This window comes from Micromys minutus, assembly GCF_963924665.1.
Source record: "Micromys minutus genome assembly, chromosome: X".
Taxonomy (NCBI): domain Eukaryota; kingdom Metazoa; phylum Chordata; class Mammalia; order Rodentia; family Muridae; genus Micromys; species Micromys minutus.
In genome coordinates this window covers 127,735,277-127,753,474 of record NC_137970.1, presented here as the reverse complement: position 1 = coordinate 127,753,474, position 18,198 = coordinate 127,735,277, and the positions used below count along the sequence as shown (strand labels likewise).

Here is an 18,198-nt window from a genome sequence, read left to right as displayed (position 1 = left end):
AGTCTGTATATAACTGAACCCTGGGAAATTTCTCTTTTAATATAATAAATAGTAGCATTTCTTAAAGTTTCGCCCATTGGAGGAATTTTTTCATCTACCACTATATACCAATGCCACCAAAAATGGGTTGTCGTATATCAAGTCAATTTTTATCTTATTCCAGTGTACGATGTTGACCATTTGTAAGCCCAGGGGAGTGTCTCTATCCAGAAACTGGTCATTTGGTATCTCCTGCAAGGCTACAAGTGTGATGAGGCAGAAGTAGATGAGAGAGTCCCCTAGCTCTTGTTTATATACTTTTACACTTAGTTTAGCCCTCAGACCCATGCATTTCTACCATGTGTTTTCCTTTCAAAGAAACTATTTACTGGAAGAGCTTCCTTATCAACCCTGGGCCTTTGGCCCACAGACAGTATAGAATGCTTTCTATCAAGGCCTTTTGTTCTCAGAACCAGTCAACTGGCTCTCAGGTATCCTGGAAACTCTGGAGTGGAGTGAAATTCAGGGCTAAGTGAAAGAGTGGGCCAGTAGAATATGGTAGGAGTGAGGTCAGCTCCATTTTGCCCTAATTGGTCAGTGTTCTTAACATAGGCCTCTGAAAAACAAAGTATCATTTCAGACATTTGACTGCTAGATCCTATAGAGGACTGTTAAGGTTTTCCTTTGTGACTGGATTTGTGACTGTGGGTTATTCTTCTAGCAATTTTTTTTTTCTTTGTGTGAATGGAACCAAAGCTGATCACCACTTGTGAGATCCCTTCTAGATGTTTTGTCTTGTTTTGTTTTGTTTGTCAAGATTGAGTTTTTTCTGTGTAGCCCTGGCTATTCTGGCACTTACTCTGTAGAACAGGCTGGCCTCAGTAGAGATCTGTCTGCCTCTGACTCCCAAGTGCTGGGATTAAAGGCAATTTGCCTCTTTCTTTCAACTACTCTTTCCTACCTTTACTTCTACATTTACTTCCCTCTGAGAGGGTGCTCAGTTCTATGTTTTGCTAAAAGAATTCAGACATCACATTTATCATTCATATTATGTGTTACATCTTTGAGGAACAAATGCAGAGACCTGCTAGATGGCTCTGCCACGGTATGTGCCCAGATGGATTTTCCCATGGTCACCATAGTGTCTCCATGGTTTAGGTGTCTGCATATTTCATGAAGGAGGTTATTTTATTTTAATTTTACCTGTATAAGTGTTTTGCCTAAATGTGTATATATGTTTACCACATGTGTACAGAAGCCAGAAGAGATTATTGGATCCTTTGGAACTGAAGTTACAAATGATTGAGAGAAGTTAAATGGGTGTTGGGAATTGAACTTGGGTTCTCTGACAAAGTAACAAGTACTCTTTACTGCTGAGATATATCTCCAGCCCTCCACACCTAATGGAGGAGGTCTTATAACCTTGCTCCTAACCTTTATGTGTAATGTACTTGTTTCATTTGACTTTTCTGATTTATAAACAGGTCTCTCTGCCCAAGTTAGTGGTTAGTGATTTTAGAGGTTAGTGATTTTATGCATTTTTAGCTTGTATGCATAATCTTTTTGTGCACTGTATAAAGATTATCTTTGTATTAATCAAATGTCCATTTCTCTGCCTCCACACCCTGTTGCAATTCAGACAGGGCACTGTGATGCTTATTCCAAATACCTCCTGTTTCAAATTTGTGTAAACAATGTTCACCATTTATTCTTGGTCTTGTCAATTAAAGCTTATCAGTTAATGACTGGGCAAAAGAGAGAATAGAGTGGGACTTCTGATATCTGGGGGAGGGGGATAGAGAGAAGGGTTATCCAGCCACAAAAAAAGGTGAGAGGGGACATGCTGGGAGAACATATCTGAAGTCCAAAGAGCAATACCAGTACTAAAATGTAAGCATCTCAGGGATTTTGGCTAGGAGGTAGCCAGATTAACCTAGAGGATTAGAATAGATCAAGGTTTTGTGCTGTAAAGCTTGTTTAAATAAATCTAGCAGTCTCAGTCTGAATTATTTGGGAGATAGCCAGTGATATAGAGAAATACTGCCACTTTAAAAAACACATTCACAGCATCTGACATTAAATTGTACAAACAAAATTAGACAACAAATAATTTCAAGTAACATTGTTCAAATACTGATAGTTCTTGTTTGTCTTTATATGGCTTTATGACTTTGGATAGATAAAGGTCTTGCTTTATGAAGTATATGCTTGAGCAAAAGCTGATTTTGATTTTACAGTTTTGAAACAAACACACAAAAATTACTGTTTGAATTTTCCTCATTTTTGATCTTTCTTTTGCATGCAGAAAATTGTTGTGGAGAGGCAGAGCAACATCTGAATCAATAACTATAGGGAAATAAAGGAAGCAATTTTAGGATATATGTACAAGTTCTAATTTGTTTATAGATATTAGAAGAGAGTGGGATGGAAAAAATGGGTTTACAGCTGATTTTAAGTGGAATCAAAGTCCTTCAAAATGAATGACATTTTTTTTTTCCTTCATCCAGATTTCTTTCTAGAATGTCAACATCTTTTCCATTCAACACCTCCATCATGTATAAAAAGACTGTGTTTGTAGAGTACACGGACCAGCTTTTCAACATTGCCAAGCCCAGGCCACCCTGGATGGGTAATAAAAACAATATTGAGAGCTAAATATGATACTAAGCACCTCATTTCCCAGCACGAATCCTTAACGGCAGGGCTACACTTAAGGAGGGTGGTTACCAAAAGTATATTCTTTAACCAGGTATTTTTAACTGCTTCCTTCAGGGAAATAAACTGGCTGTATTTTTGGTCTCCTCTGCTTGGCTTCATCAAACTTGGTGTTGGATTATTTCCTTTTCTTTCCCTCTTCAATGTGGTATTATCTTCTACAGTTTTGTATATTTAAATATTCATCTATGTTCTAATAACTCCACTTCTATATTTATTTGATCCTTTCTCTAAATATTAACTTTATCTCCACTTAAATGTCAAATAAACATGTAGCATGGTCTTAAGATATTTTCTGCATTAAGAATGGTTTTTATCTAGATATCCAACCCAGGACCTTGAACATAAGCAAGTTCTCTACTGCTGAATAACACCATTATTACCTGTCTTAAAATTGGTGATGAGAATTGTTGGAAAGAAATACTCTCAACTCTAAAGAGATGTCTCTTTAGAATTAAGACTTTTTTTTTCATGTAGTAACTACAAACTGGTTCATCAACCCCTAGCTCATGACTCCTCTGAAGTCTGTATAAAAGAAGGCTAGTAATGTATAAGATTTACTTTTGAGAATTTATTTGTAAAACATTCTTAGTATGTTCCCTTCTCCAAGATGGGAAGGAGGCTACTTGAGAAGTAGAACCATTACCACCTATTAATATTTGATGATTACTAGAGACTTGGTCAAAGTTTAAGAAAGAGACATTCTGCAGAATACAGTTAAAAACTGGTCATCTTGGGAAAGAAAGGTATTTCATAGTTTTATTTCACTATCTTTAGTTCATTCAATAAACTGTTTATAGTTATCTTATAAAAATATCCACAGACTATAACTCTTAATCTCCTCTTGATTTCGGTGTCATAAACTACCCACTTGTCATAATATAAATTCAATCATAGGAATCATCTATGACCTTTATATATTTTTCTTCCTCCCTCACATAAGTAAGGTCCTAAATATTATGTTTCCTGTGTACTTCTATAATCTTATTTTTTTTCTACTGGTCATTCATGTTAATTTAGCCATTTTATTCAGTGATGCCAAATTTACTTATTTCTTGTGACTTTTGAATTTGTTTTATTTGCTTTTAATGTTGTTCTTTTAAATAGTTGAATTAATGAATACATTGAATGATTTGTCAGAAATATTTCCTCAGAACAGCCCTGATGTTGAACTAGAGTTAATGGAAAGCATAACTGCTGCCCATCAGCTTCTGCTGTGACTTTAACCATTAGTTTTATAATGACAGGATTTCTGGTATGCTATCCTTCAAGTAACCTTTAAGGGATATCTTACTTTAATAGGTCTGCTAGGTCCTACCATTTGGACTGAGGTTCATGACACTGTGGTCATTACACTTAAGAACATGGCTTCTCATCCTGTCAGTCTTCATGCTGTTGGTGTTTCCTACTGGAAAGCTTCTGAGGGTAAGTAAAATTTTCTCTTATTGTCCTGCTATTCTAGTTATAGAACAATGAGAAGTAACGCCATCTTCTTGGCTTTAGTTGATTAACCTAGAGATGAGTATCTTGTCTAACTAAACTAGGCTAAAGGAAAAAAAAATCCCTCCTTTAGGGCTTTAAATTTTTTGAGAAAGGATCTACTATTACCAGATAACCCTGTAATTTTTATGACAAAGTCAAGTTATTACTTCATGGATTCCTTGTGACCCCTCTCCCAATGAGAAATGTTCCCCCTAGTCTTATGTATCTTAACATTTGATGCCTAATTGTTGATGATGTTTGTGGAAGTGATAGAACTATTAGGGCTAGATCTTTGCTGGAGGAAATATATCATTGGGAATGGGCTTTAAAGAGTTTATACCCTCACCCCTACCTCTAATTAGGTCTGCTTCCTTGGTGCAATTGAGATGTAATCTCTCAGCTTCCTGCTTCAGATTCATGTGTCAGTGTCATCCTACTGTAATGAACATTTAGCCTCGTAGAACCATATGCCAAGAAAAATTCTTCCTTAAGTGGCTTTTGTTCATGCTATTTTATCACAATAAAAGACAACTCTGATTGTGTCAAATTGGTAATTAAAGCTAACCAAGACAGATGATATAGGTTAAAAATCCAGTGTTACAATAATGCTACTCTTTTTATTCTAATCCTTTGTGTTCTGTCTTGTGGAATTAGGCTGAGGGTCATAAAAATCCTTCCTTTGCCCAAATCATTTTCTGGGGAAGATTAAGTCTCATCATATGGAGATGAAGTGGGATTCTCATCTTTTGAAAAATAGTCTCACATCTCCTATTATCACATGCTAATAGCTGTTTAGCAGATTAAGATGAGGTCATTAAAATAACATATTTGACCATGGGCTCTATTCTAGCTAATTTCTGCTTAATCTCATAGTATAGGAAAAGGGTGAATGGAGTGCCGATTGACTCCAGTACTATCAAGATAGTCTATAGCATTTACAAATAAAGGAAATCATTAGTAATTTATTGGAGCACATAGTCTATATTATATACCCTAAGTTGTCATTCTGAAATGGAAAGGGTCTTAACTTTGGAATTTTCAGACTTATATGGCCAAATAACAAACAAACTTTCTATTCTTTGGAATTCCCTAATGAAAGAAGTGGAATATGAGAAGACTCTTGAAAGACAGATATATTTGTGTGTTTTTTGAAAGTTTTCTTATATTAGTATTGAAGCTCCCAAGTGCACAAACTTCATGGAAGGTGCCTGCTAGTTGCCAATAAGAACCAAAAATACATTTTACTCTGTACACGTAAACTCTCTGCTCCATAAGTGTTAATTTGTTTATATTTTGCTTTGTATAAAAATTCAGTAAATATTTAAGTAAATGATTAAAATTTAAAAAATATTTATGTATTTATTTATACCATATATGTGTATGTATCTGAGTGTATGTATGTGGACCATGTGTATATAAGAATCCACAGAGGTCAGAGTGGGTATTAAATCCCTTGGATCTGAATCTAACTTCTTGAGTTTTTCATAAATATTAGATATTATACCTCTGTCAGATGTGGGATTGGTAAAGATTCTTTCCCAATGTATTGCCTGCCATTTTGTTTTCTTGACAGTGTCTTTAGCCATACAGAAACTTTGCAATCTCATGAAGTCCTATTTATCAACTCTTGATCTTAGAGCATAAGCCATTGGTGTTCTGTTCAAGAAAATTTCCCTGTTCCTATGTATTATAAGCTTTTCCCCACTTTCTCCTCTAATAGTTTCAGTGTACCTGGTTTTATGTGGAGATCTTTGATCCACCTGGACTTGAGCTTTGTACAAGGAGATAAGAAAGGATCCATTTGCATTCTTCTGCATGCTGACTTCCAGTTGAACCAACACCATTTGTTGAAGAGGCTGTCCTTTTTCCATTGAATGTTTTCAGCTCCTTTATCAAAGATCAAGTGACCATATGTATGAGAGTTCATTTCTGAATCTTCTATTCTGTTCCATTGATCTACCTGCCTATCTCTGTACCAATACCATGCAGTTTTTATCACAATCACTTTGTAATATAGCTTGAAGTCAGGGATAGTGATTCCCACAGGAGTTTTCTTGTTGAGAATAGGGTTTGATAGTCTAGGTTTTTTGTTATTTTGATATTCTAGGTTATTGTTATTAAATTTGAAAATTTCTCTTTCAACTCTGTGAAGAATTGAGTTGGAATTTTGATGGGGATTGCATTGAATCTGTAGATTGCTTTTGGTAAGATGGCCATTTTTACAATGTTGATCCTTTCTATGTATGTGCATGGGAGATATTCCCATCTTCTGAGATATTCTTCAATTTCCTTCTTCAGAGATTTGAAGTTATTGTCATACAGGTCCTTCACTTGCTTACTTAAGGTCACACCTATTCCCTATTGTTTGTGGCTATTGTGAAGGGTATCTTTTCCCTCATTTCTTTCTCAGCATGCTTGTCTTTTGAGTAGAGGAAGGCTACTGATTTGTTTAAGTTAATTTTATATCCAGCTCTTTTGCTGAAGTTGTTTATCAGCTGTAAAAGTTCTCTGTTGGAATTTTTGGGGTCACTTAAGTATACTATCCTGTCATCTGCAAATAGTGATTGTTTACTTCTCCCTTTCCAGTTTGTATTCCTTTGACCTCTTTTTATTCTGTTATTGCTCAGGCTGATACTTCAAGTACTGTATTGATTGGGTAGAGAGAGAGTGGACAGCTTTGTCTAGTTCCTGATTTTAGTGGGATTGCTTCAAGTTTCTCACCATTTACTTTGATGCTGGCTACTGGTTTGCTGTATATTGCTTTAACCAAGTTTAAGTATGTGCCTTAATACCTGACCTTTCTAAGACTTTTAACATGAAAGGGTGTTGAATTTTGTCAAATGCTTTCTCAGCATCTAGAGAGATAATCATGTGATTCTTTTTTTGGTCTTTGAGTTTATGTAGTGTATGACATTGATGGAATTCTCTATATTGAACCATCCTTGCATCCTGGGATGAAGCCCTCATGATCATGGTGAATAATTGCTTTTATGTGTTCTTGGATTTGGTTTGCAAGAATTTTGTTGCATATTTTTGCATCAATGTTCTTGAGGGAAATTGGTCTAAAGTTCTCTTTCTTTGTAGGATCTTTCTGTGGTTTAGGATTGAGTGTAATTGTGTCTTCAAAGAATGAGTTGGGTAGTATTCCAGCTGTTTCTATATTGTGGTATAGTTTGGGGAGTATTGGTATTAGGTCTTCTATGAAGGTCTGATAGAATTCTGCACTAAACCCATAAGGTCCTGGGCTTATTTTGGTTGGGAGCTTTTTGATGATTCTTCTATTTCCTTAGGGGTTATGGGGCTATTTTGATGGTTTATCTGATCCTGATTTAAGTTTGGTACCTGGTATCTGTGTAGAAAATTGTCCATTTTCTCTAGATTTTTTAGTTTTTCTGAGTATAGGCTTTTGTAGTAGGATCTGATGATTTCTTAAATTCCTCAGTTTATGTTGTTATATCTCCCCTTTCATTTTTGATTTTGTCAATTTGGATACTCTCTCTGTGCCCTCTAGTTAGGGTTTATCAATCTTATTGATTTTCCCAAAGAACCAGCTCTTGGCTTTGTTGATTCTTTGTATAGTTCTTTTTGTCTCTATTTGGTTGATTTCAGCTTTGAATTTGAATATTTCCTGCTTTCTATTCCTCTTGGGTGTATCTGATTCTTTTTGTTCTAGAGCTTTCAGTTGTGCTGTCAGGTTGTTAGTGTATGATCACTCCAGTTTCTTTTTGGAGGTGCTCAGTGTAATGAGTTTTTCCTCTTAGCACTGCTTTCATTGCATCCCATAAGTTTGTATATGTTGTCTTTCATTTTTGTTAAATTCTAAGAAGTCTTTGATTTCTTTCTTCATTTATTCCTTGACCCAGCTATCATTGAGAAGAGCATTGTTTAGCTTCCATGTGTTTGTAGACTCTTTGTTGTTGTTGTTGTTGTTGTTGTTTAAGACCAGCCTAAGTCCATGGTGATCTGATATAATGCATGGAATTATTTTGATCTTCTTGTATCTGTTGAGGATTGTTTTGTGGCCAACTATATGGTCAGTTTTGGAGAAGGTGCAATGAGGTGGTGATTAGAAAGTATATTCTTTTGTTTTAGGATGAAATAGTCTATAGATGTTCATTAAATCCATTTGGTTCAAAACTTCTGTTAGTTTCACTTTGTCTTTGTGCAGTTTCTTTATCCATGATTTCTCCATTGATGAGTGTGGGGTGTTGAAGTCTCCCACTATTATTGTGTGTGGTGTAATATATGCTCTAAGCTTTAGTAGAGTTTCTTTTGTGAATGTGGGTGCTCTTGTATTTTAAGCATAGATGTTCAGGATTGAGAGTTCATCTTGATAGATCATTCCTTTGACAAGTAAAAAGTGTCCTTTCTTGTTTTTTTTTTTTTATGACTTCTTGTTGAAAATCAGCTTTATTCAATATCAGGATGGCTATTCTAGCTTGTTTTTTGGGACCATTTTATTGGAAAGTTTTTCCCAATTTTTTATTATGAGGTAGTGCCTGTCTTTGTTGCTGAGATGAATTTCCTGTATGCAACAAAATGCTGGATTTTGTTTGCGTATCCAGTCTGATAATCTATGTCTTTTTATTGGAGACTTAATTCCATTGATGTTAAGTGATATTAAGGAATAGTGATTGCTCTTTCCTGCTCTTTTTGTTGTTACAGGTAGCGTTGTGTTTGTGTGCTTTTCTTCTTTGGTGTTTGTTTCAAGAGGATTAGTTTCTTGATTTTTGTAGGGTGAAGTTTTCCTCTTTGTGATGGTGTTTTTCATCTGTTATCCTTTGTATTACTGGATTTGTGGACAGATATTGTATAAATTTGTTTTTGTCCTGGAACATCTTGGTTTCTCCACCTATGGTGATTGAGGGTTTTGCTGCATATAGTAACCTGGGCTGACACTTGTGTTCTCTTAGGGTCTGTATGATGTCAGTCCAGGATATTCTAGCTTTCATAGTCTCTGTTGAAAATCCTGGTGTAATTCTGATAGGTCTTTCTTTATATGTTACCTGTCCTTTTTCTCTTACTACTTTTAGTATTCTTTCTTTGTTTAGAGCATTTGTTGTTTTGAATAGTATGTGTCATAAAAAATTTTCTTTTCTGGTCCAGTCTATTTGGGGTTCTGTAGGCTTCTTGTATGTTCATACTCATCTCTTTTTTTAGGGTAGGGAAGTTTTCTTCTATAATTTTGTTGAAGATATTAACTGTGCCTTTCAGTTGATATTCTTTGCTCCTGGCTACACCTATTATCCTTAGGTTTGGTCTTCTCATTGTGTCCTGGATTCCTGGATGTTTTGCCTTTGAATCTTTTTGATTTTTGCATTTTCTCTGACTATTCTGTCAATAATTTATATGATATTTTCTGAATCCTGAGATTCTCTCCTCCATCTTTTGTATTCTACTGGTGATGCTAACATTGCCTCCGGATGTCTTTTCTAGATTTTCCAATTTCAGGGTTGTCACCGTAAATTTTTTCTTCATTGTTTTGTTTTCTTTTTTCAGTTTATTCAACTGGTTGTTTGTGCTTTCCCTTAGCTCTTTAAGTGATTTTTGTGTTTCCTATTTAAGGGCTTTACCTTGTTTTTGTGTATTCTCCTGGTTTTCCTGTACTTCTTTGTTATTTATGCGCTTATGATTTTAGGTCTAAATCTTGTTCTGGTTTGTTAGTATAGCCACTATTTGCAGTGGTGGGAGAACTGGGTTCTGATGTTGCCAGGTTGTCTTGGTTTCTGTCTCTTATAGTCTTGTGCTTGCCTCTTGCCATCTTGTTATAGGTGATCTTGTTGTCTCTTACTGCAGCTTTTCTCTCTTGTGTGTTTGTGGGCCCGTGGTCTCCAAAGGAAGATTGTATCTGGGTGTCCCTCTCTCAGGGTAGGTTGTGAACTCTGATGGCAGAGCCCATTCCTGATGTACCTGGGCCAGGTCTGGCTTTGGCGCGGAAGTGTGCACCCCCTGGCAGTTCCATTGCTTGAACCTCAAGAGTTCTGGGCAGCTTCTTCCGGGGTAAAGCATGGGCAGAAGAAGTTAACTCATCCTTCCACTTAGGATGGAAAGCTTTCTGCAGCAATTCCGAGCTCCCAGGGACCTATGGGTGGGTAGGCCTCTAGTCCTGATGAAACAGGGCTAGATGTTTTATATCATGATTTTTTTTAAGATTTAACACTTTCTTTGATTTTTTTCTGTCTTTTCTTCTACTCCTAGATTTTTGTCTTTCATCTTTTGTATTCTCTTGATGATGCTTGTATCTGTTGTTTCTGTTCTCTTTCATAGATTTTATACCTCTAGGATTCCCTCAGATTGTGGATATTTTTTTTTATTACTTCTATTTTCATTTTCAATTCTTATACAGTTTTATTAATCTCTTTCAACAATTTAATTGTATTTTCTTATATTTTCTTATGGGATTTATTAGTTTTATCTAATTTTAAAGATCTATACTTGTTTGATTGTATTTTCTTGTATTTTTTGAAGGATTTACTCATTTCATCTGTAACAGCATCTATCATTTTTGTAAGGTTTGATTTAAGGTCATTTTCTTGTGCTTTAATTGTTTTAGGATGCCCAGGGCTTCTTGCAGTGGGATAGCTTTTCTCTGAAGATGACATGTTGCCCTGGCTCTTGGTGTTTGTGTTCATAAGCTGTCTTGTTTGTTATCCTTGGTTATTCCTGGTGTAACTGGTATTGGGAAGGCAGGCCTAAGCTGGATGGTCCCTGTGCAGCAGTTCTCCAGTTGTCAGCCTTTGACTAGATGTTCTTGGTGTAGCAGGTCTGGCTGTCCCTTCCTTCTTTGGTGAGCAGAGCAGTGGACAGACAATGGAGCTCCAGGGACAACCTCAAAGGTGGCTCAGAAAAGCTGGGCATGCCCTAGGGTACAAGCAGGGGAATTAGGGGAAGGAATATAATTTGATTATTCCTTGTTCGATGGGCCTCATGGAGGCTAGCATATCAGTAACCAGACTAAAAATACTAGGTTTTGATATGTATGAATTCATAAAGATCTAATTGTACCTTGATAAACAGAAATGGTAAGTAAGAACTTTCAGAAATGAACTTAATAATGCTATATTAACTTTAAATTTTTGAATGCCAATGAGGCAGGAACAATGGCCGCTGAAAGACACTGGATTATAGAAAGAAATACTGAGTTAGATCAACATGTATACATTAAAGACGTTTTAACATCAGAATGGAAGCCAGGAAATTTATTACATTGGGGAAGCTATGTTATTTTTCTATATTTCTACAGGTAGTGAAAGATTATGGGTTCTACCAAAGTTGGTAAAAATCTGATCTGGGCAAGAGAATCTTCTGAAAGAAAGGTACAATTTAAGGAAGGGAGAAATACAGAAAGACAGCAATGTAGATGACACAGAAAGATGAACCCTCTGCATTGGGACAGCTCAACAAACTGACTGAAGAAGTACAGATCATCAGAATGCAGACTGGAAAACCTTGATACTGAAATATATATTTGCAGAAGGACATATGATCAGGACTGCAATTATTAAGGATCATCACATCAACAAATCTTAATAAAGACATTAGGGTTGCTAAATTTATGGGATTAATAATTGTTTCTGTCATAAATGTTAAACTGTACACAACATTTAGTTTAAACAGAAATTGGGAAGTTGTAGAGGAATTTTAATACAGGAACATGGTTGCTCTGGCAAGAATCCAAACATATATCTAACTGGAATGGAAACATGCCCTGTATTACTGTATGATGTGGCTAGAGTACAGACACCCCCTTAATATACACAATTAATCCCTAACAATGAATTTGAAGTTTGTTTTAGAAGAAAGCAACCCTATTTGGATGAGATGTCCAATTGAGGTGCAGACCAACTAATGAATCAGAGAAAGATTTAGATGAATAAATCAGATGTAAGTTATGTCAAACTCACATGAAAACAGACAGGAAATAGAAGCTTCTTAAGGGAAATGAGAGAGAACTGGGTTGGTAGGTGTGCATGGCAGTTTTGTTAGAACAGTTTACAGAGACGGGTTACAGAGAGAATAAGCAAAACATAGGTAAAGACAAACTAAATAGTAAGTCTATCAGAGAATAGTAAGGAGCCAGAAGATTAGAACATTTTGCCAAAGTTAGTACAAGGCTAAGTATAGCAATTTAGTGAGAAGCTGAGAGAAGCCAGATTGAATCAGTTGGTTTGAAAGATCACATTGTACAGAGGCTAGAAGCTTCTAGGCCTAGGTCTAGGGATACTTAGAACAGGGAAAGAAATATTCTGGCTCTACCGAAGCCCTGTATTCACAAAGCTTCAGTACTCATTTAGTCTGATCTCATCCCTTAATCAGTGTAAAATAAAAGTAAAATGTAAAGGTAGTAGACACAAAAAAGAAGTTTCATACCTTATTCTTTTAGGAGCTGAATATCAAGATCAGACAAGCCAAATGGAGAAGGAAGATGATAAAGTTTTCCCTGGTGAAAGTCATACATATGTCTGGCAAGTCCTGAAAGAGAATGGTCCAATGGCCTCTGACCCTACATGTCTCACGTATGCATATCTGTCTCATGTGGATCTGGTGAAAGATTTGAATTCAGGCCTCATTGGCGCTCTGCTGGTATGTAAAGAAGGTAATTATACTAAAGAGTGGAACTGAGATGACACAAAGAAGGACAAAAACAGCAGAATCTTTTGATAACTGTAAGTCTTTGAATTCTTTGTTCTGAAAAAGACTTATTTTCCCTGAAATTATGCTCACAGAAAGGAGAATTATCCAATTTTTTAAAGCAGTGATATCCATTCTGTGTAATCCAAGTGAACAGTAGTTTAAGAATATCCAAGATCTACAATTAGATCTGTTTCCATATAATTGCTGCATTTCACCTGAAATTTGTATGCTATCTCTGCAGGATTTCTTCTCTCCTTTGCTTTTTTGAAAACTTTGAGTTTAAAAGTTTTATGGAAGCAAGCACAGTTTTATGTCTAAACAGTGAAATAATAACTAATTCAAGTGTGTATTTTGCCAGCCAATGACATATACAAATCTGAGAAATTCTGCATTTACTCATAACTTGTCATTTTAATAATAATCTTGATCCTGTTTACCTGTTATGTAACTTATAGTTTAATACCATAAACTTATAATGAATAATTATTTTGTGTGGAAAATCATCTTCATTGTAACTCATTGAGATGTCTATTGCTCAATAACTACATAATTTAGTTGATTGAAGCAAAAATAATATGTTATTTCTCGTGGTTTCCTTTTTTATTGAATATTTTCTTTACTTACATTTCAAATGTTATGCCCTTTCCCAGTTTTGCCTCTGGAAACCCCCATCCCATTCCCCATCCTGCCTTTATGAGAGTATTCCCCCACCCACCCACTCTTTCCCATCTCCCCACCCTAGCATTTTCCTACACTGAAGTATTGAGCCTTCAGAGGGCCAAGGACCTCTTCTCTCATTGATGTCTGATAAGGAATACTCTGCTACAAATGTGGCTGGAGTCATGGGTCCCTCCATGTGTACTCTTTAGTTGGTGGTTTAGTCTATGGGAGCTCTGAGGGGATCTGGTTGGTAGATATTGTTCTTCTTGTGGGGTTGAAAACCCTTTCAGCTCCTTCAGTCCTTTTCTAACTACTCTACTAGGGACCCCATTTTCAGTAGTGGTTGGTTGAAAGCATCAAACTCTGCATTTGACATGCTCTGGCAGAGCCTTTCAGGAGACAGCTATATCAGTATCCTGTCAGCATGCACTTCTTTGCATCCACAATATTGTCTGGGTTTGGTGAATATATATGGGATGTATTCCTGGGTGGGTCAGTCTCTGGATGGCCCTTACAGACTCTGCTCCAGACTTTGTCTCTATATTTCCTCTTGTGAATATTTTTCCCCCTTTTAAGAAGGACTGAAGCATCCACTCTTTGGTCTTCCTTCTTTTTGAACTTCATGTGATCTGTGGATTGTATCTTGGATATTACGAGCTTTTAGGCTAATATCCACTTATCATGTATGTTCTTTTGTGATTCAGTTACCTCAGTCAGGATGATATTTTCTAGTTCCGTTCCATCCATTTGCCTAAGAATTTCATGAAGTCATTGTTTTTAGTAGAGGAGTAGTACTTCATTATTTAAATATACTACATTTTGTGTATCCATTCCAAGGACATCTGGGTTCTTTCCAGCTTCTAGTTATTATAAATAAGGCTGCTATGAATATAGTGAAACATGTGTCCTTGTTATATGTTGAAGCATCTTTTGGGTATATGCCCAGGAATGGTATAGCTGGGTCTTCAGGTAGTACTATATACAATTTTCTGAGGAACCTCCAGACTGATTTTCAGAGTGGTTATCCCAGCTTACAATTTCACCAACAGTGGAGAAGTGTTCCTCTTTCTACACATCCTTGCCAGCATCTGCTGTCACCTGAGATTTGATCTTAGTTAGCCATTCTGACTGGTTTGAGGTGGAATCTCATGGTTGTTTTGATTTGCATTTCCCTGATGACTAAGGATGTTGAACATTTCTTTAGGTGATTCTCAGTCATTTGATATTCCTCAGTTGAGAATTTTTTGTTTAGCTCTGTACCATATTTTTTAATAGGGTTAGTTGATTCGTTGGAGTCTTAAGTTCTTGAGTTCTTTGTGTATATTCCTTGACCAAACTATCATTGAGTAGAGCACTTTTTATCTTCCAAGTATCTGTGGGCTTTTTGTTGTTTTTGTTATTGAAGACCAGTCTTAGTCCATGGTGATCTGATAGGATGTGTTAGAGTATTTTGATCTTCTTATATTTGTTGAGGCCTCTTCTATGATTATAAGGTCAATTTTGGAGAAGGTACCATGAGGTGCTGAGAAGAAGGTATATTCTTTTGTTTTAGGATGAAATGTCCTATAGGTATCTGTCAAATCCATTTGGTTCATAACTTCTGTTAGTTCCAGTGTATCTATATTCATGTTCTATTTTCATGATCTGTCCATTGAAGAGACTAGGGTGTTGCAGTCTCCCACTATTATTGTGTGTGGTAAAATGTATGCTTTGAGCTTTAGTAAAGTTTCTTTTATGAATATGGGTGCCCTTGCATTTGGATCATAGATGTTCAGAATTGAGAGTTCATGTTGGTAGATTTTTCCTTTGATGAGTATAAAGTGCCCTTCTTTATCTTTTTCGATAACTTTTGGTTGAAGGTCAATTTTATTTGATATTAGAATGTTTACTCCAGCTTTTTTCTTGGGACCATTTACTTGGAAAATTGTTTTCTATCCTTTTACTCTGAGATGTCTTAGTTAGGGTTCTATTTCTGTGAACAGACACCATGACCAATGCAAGTTTTATAAAGGACAACATTTAATTGGCCCAGGTTTACAGGTTCAGGGGTTCAGTCCAGTCAGTATCAAGGCAGAAAGGAACATGGCAGCATCCAGGCAAGCATGGTGCAGGAGGAGCTGATAGTTCTACATCTTCTTCCAATGGAAACCAGGGACCGACTGAGCATCCTCAGGCAGCTAAGATGCATGTCTCCAAGCCTACCCCCAGAGTGACACACTTCTTCCAAGGTCACACCTTCTAAAAGTGCCACTCCCTGGGCCAAACATATGCAAACCATCACAGGTAGTATGAGTCTTTGTTACTGAGTTGCATTTCCTGTATGCAACAAAATTCTGTGTCCTCTTTAAGTATTCAGTTTGTTATTCTATGTCTTTTTATTGGAGAATTGAGTTCATTGATTTAAAGACAGTATTAAGGATTAGTGATTGTTGTTTCATTTTATTTTTGTTGTTAGAAGTGGACTTATGTTTGAGTGCCTTTTTGGGGAGGTTGTTGCAAGAAGATTATTTTCTTGCTTTTCCCAGGATGTAGTTTCTCTCCTTGTGTTGGAATTTCCATCTGTTATCCTTTGTAGAGCTAGATTTGTGGAAAGATATTTTGTAAATTTATTTTTTTGTCATGGAACATCTTGGTTTTTCCATGTTAATTGAGAATTTTGCTGGGTTTAGTAGCCTGGGCTGGCATTTGTGTTCTCTTGGTGTCTGTATGACTTCTGCCTAGGACCTTCTAAGTTTCATAGTCTCTATTGACATGTTTGTTGTAATTCTGATAGGTATGCCTTTATATGTTACTTGACCTTTTTCCTTATTGCTTTTAGTATTCTTTCTTTCGTGTGTGTGTGTGTGTGTGTGTGTGTGTGTGTGTGTGTGTGTGTGTGTGTGCATTTGATATTTTGACTATTATGTGGGGAGAAGAATCTCTTTTCTGGTCCAGTCTATTTGGAGTTCCATAGGTATCTTGTACGTTCATGGTAATCTCTTTCTTTTAGGTTAGGGAGGTTTATTGAAGATATTTACTGGTCCTTCAACTTGGGAATTTTCGCTCTCTTCTATGCCTATTTTTCTTAGGTTTGGTCTTCTTATTGTGTCCTGGTTTTCCTGGATCTTTTGGGTTAGGAGCTTTTTACATTCTTCACTTTCTTTGACTTTTGTATCAATGTTTTCTATGGTATTTTCTGCCCCTGAGATTCCCTCTTCTATCTCTTGTATTCTGTTAGTGATGCTTGCGTCTTGTTGAGGTAAATATTAAATGGATGGCTTAACCTTTTGTCAGCTCCCCCATCCCCAGGTCTCACTCTGCGGTGCCCTCTAATGTGGAGCTGAGCACACACAGGCGGTCCCCACATCACTTGACACTCCAGGATGCCTCCAAGAATTCAGGCATGGTTTATTCCACCACTGCTGTTGCTTCTGTCCCAGGTGGATACGTCTGCCCTAGTGTGTTTCTTTCCTCCACCACCTGACTCAAGCATGACTCCAAAGCCAAGAGCTTTTCAAGCATGTTTATGTATTAAGTTCTCAATCCACAAACCATCTATACAATAAGATTACATCCAATGGACAAAGATACAGACTGCTTTTCTATGTGAGATAAACAGACTTATAGAATCCCTTAAAATATACATATCTACCTATTGCCAATTAAGTACACCTAGATGTAGATCATCCTTCTTGAGATATATCTTGATTTTTCCAGAATCTACTCCACTAGCCTCCACTTCTGCTCCTCATCCTTTCCCCACCTATCTCTCTTCTGTCCAATCATGGTCTTAACATAAATCTACAGCATCTGTGATTCCTGATCCCTTTCCTAGGTTTTCTATCTCCAGGGTTGTCTCCCTTTGTGATTTCATTATTGTTTCTATTTCCATTTTTAGATCCTGGATGGTTTTGTTCAATTCCTTCTCCCGTTTGGTAGTATCTCCTGTATTTCTTTAAGGGTTAATTATGTCCTTCCTCAAGTCCTCTATCATCATCATGAAATATGATTTTAAATCTGAATCTTTCTCTTCAGGTGTGATGGGATATCTAGGACTAGCTGTAGTGGGAGAACTTGGTTTGGGTGATACCATGTAGCCTTGATTTTTGTTGTTTATGTTCTTGAGCTTGCCTCTCACCATCTGGTTGCCTTTAGTCCTTCCTGCCCTAGCTGTCTCTGACTGGAGCCTGTTCTTCTTGAGATCCTGATCAGGCAGATCAAGAAAAAGTAGCATTCTTACGACACAGCAAGTTCAAGGTCAGCTTGAGATTCATAAATGAGCCTTGTCTCATAAATGAAATTCTAAAAAGGCAGCAACATTTTACAGTTAATCTCACATTGATGAAAAACTAAATGTTTTCACATTAAGACTTGGAACAAGACTATCTATCTACTCTTACTTGATAAAGCATTGGAAGTCTTGCCTATTACATACTATTAAAAGGCATAAATTGCAATATCATTGTCACAAAACCTTCGAAGAAAACATAGTTAATTATGTATAAAAGTCCAAGAGAATGTTTAAATAAAACTAGTATAAATAACTAAGTATAAGAGGATTGCAGGACTCAAGATCAACATAAGAAATCAGTTGTATTCAACAGACTATCAAAGCATAATTAGGAACAATTTTTAAAAAATGCAGTTGGTCATAAAAATATAAAGCCTTAAAAACATAGTTTAAAATTGCTTGCATGTAACGTCAAAACTACAAAATATAGGTGAAAGTAATCAAGGAGACTTAAGTGG

The 18,198-nt window shown here is 36.4% G+C and overlaps 1 protein-coding gene across 3 annotated transcripts in view; it reads left to right on the top strand.

Annotated features, from left to right (window-relative positions):
* F8 (coagulation factor VIII) overlaps positions 1 to 18,198 on the top strand; it is a gene marked incomplete at both ends in the record, with an annotated part of 191,009 nt that overhangs the window by 9,976 nt on the left and 162,835 nt on the right. For all 3 annotated transcript variants that reach the window (XM_080909833.1, XM_080909832.1, XM_080909831.1), the window contains 3 exons: positions 2,487 to 2,608; positions 3,997 to 4,119; positions 12,560 to 12,772. In XM_080909833.1, coding sequence (XP_080765959.1) covers positions 2,487 to 2,608; positions 3,997 to 4,119; positions 12,560 to 12,772 — 458 coding nt within the window. The remainder of the gene's footprint in view (positions 1 to 2,486; positions 2,609 to 3,996; positions 4,120 to 12,559; positions 12,773 to 18,198) is intronic.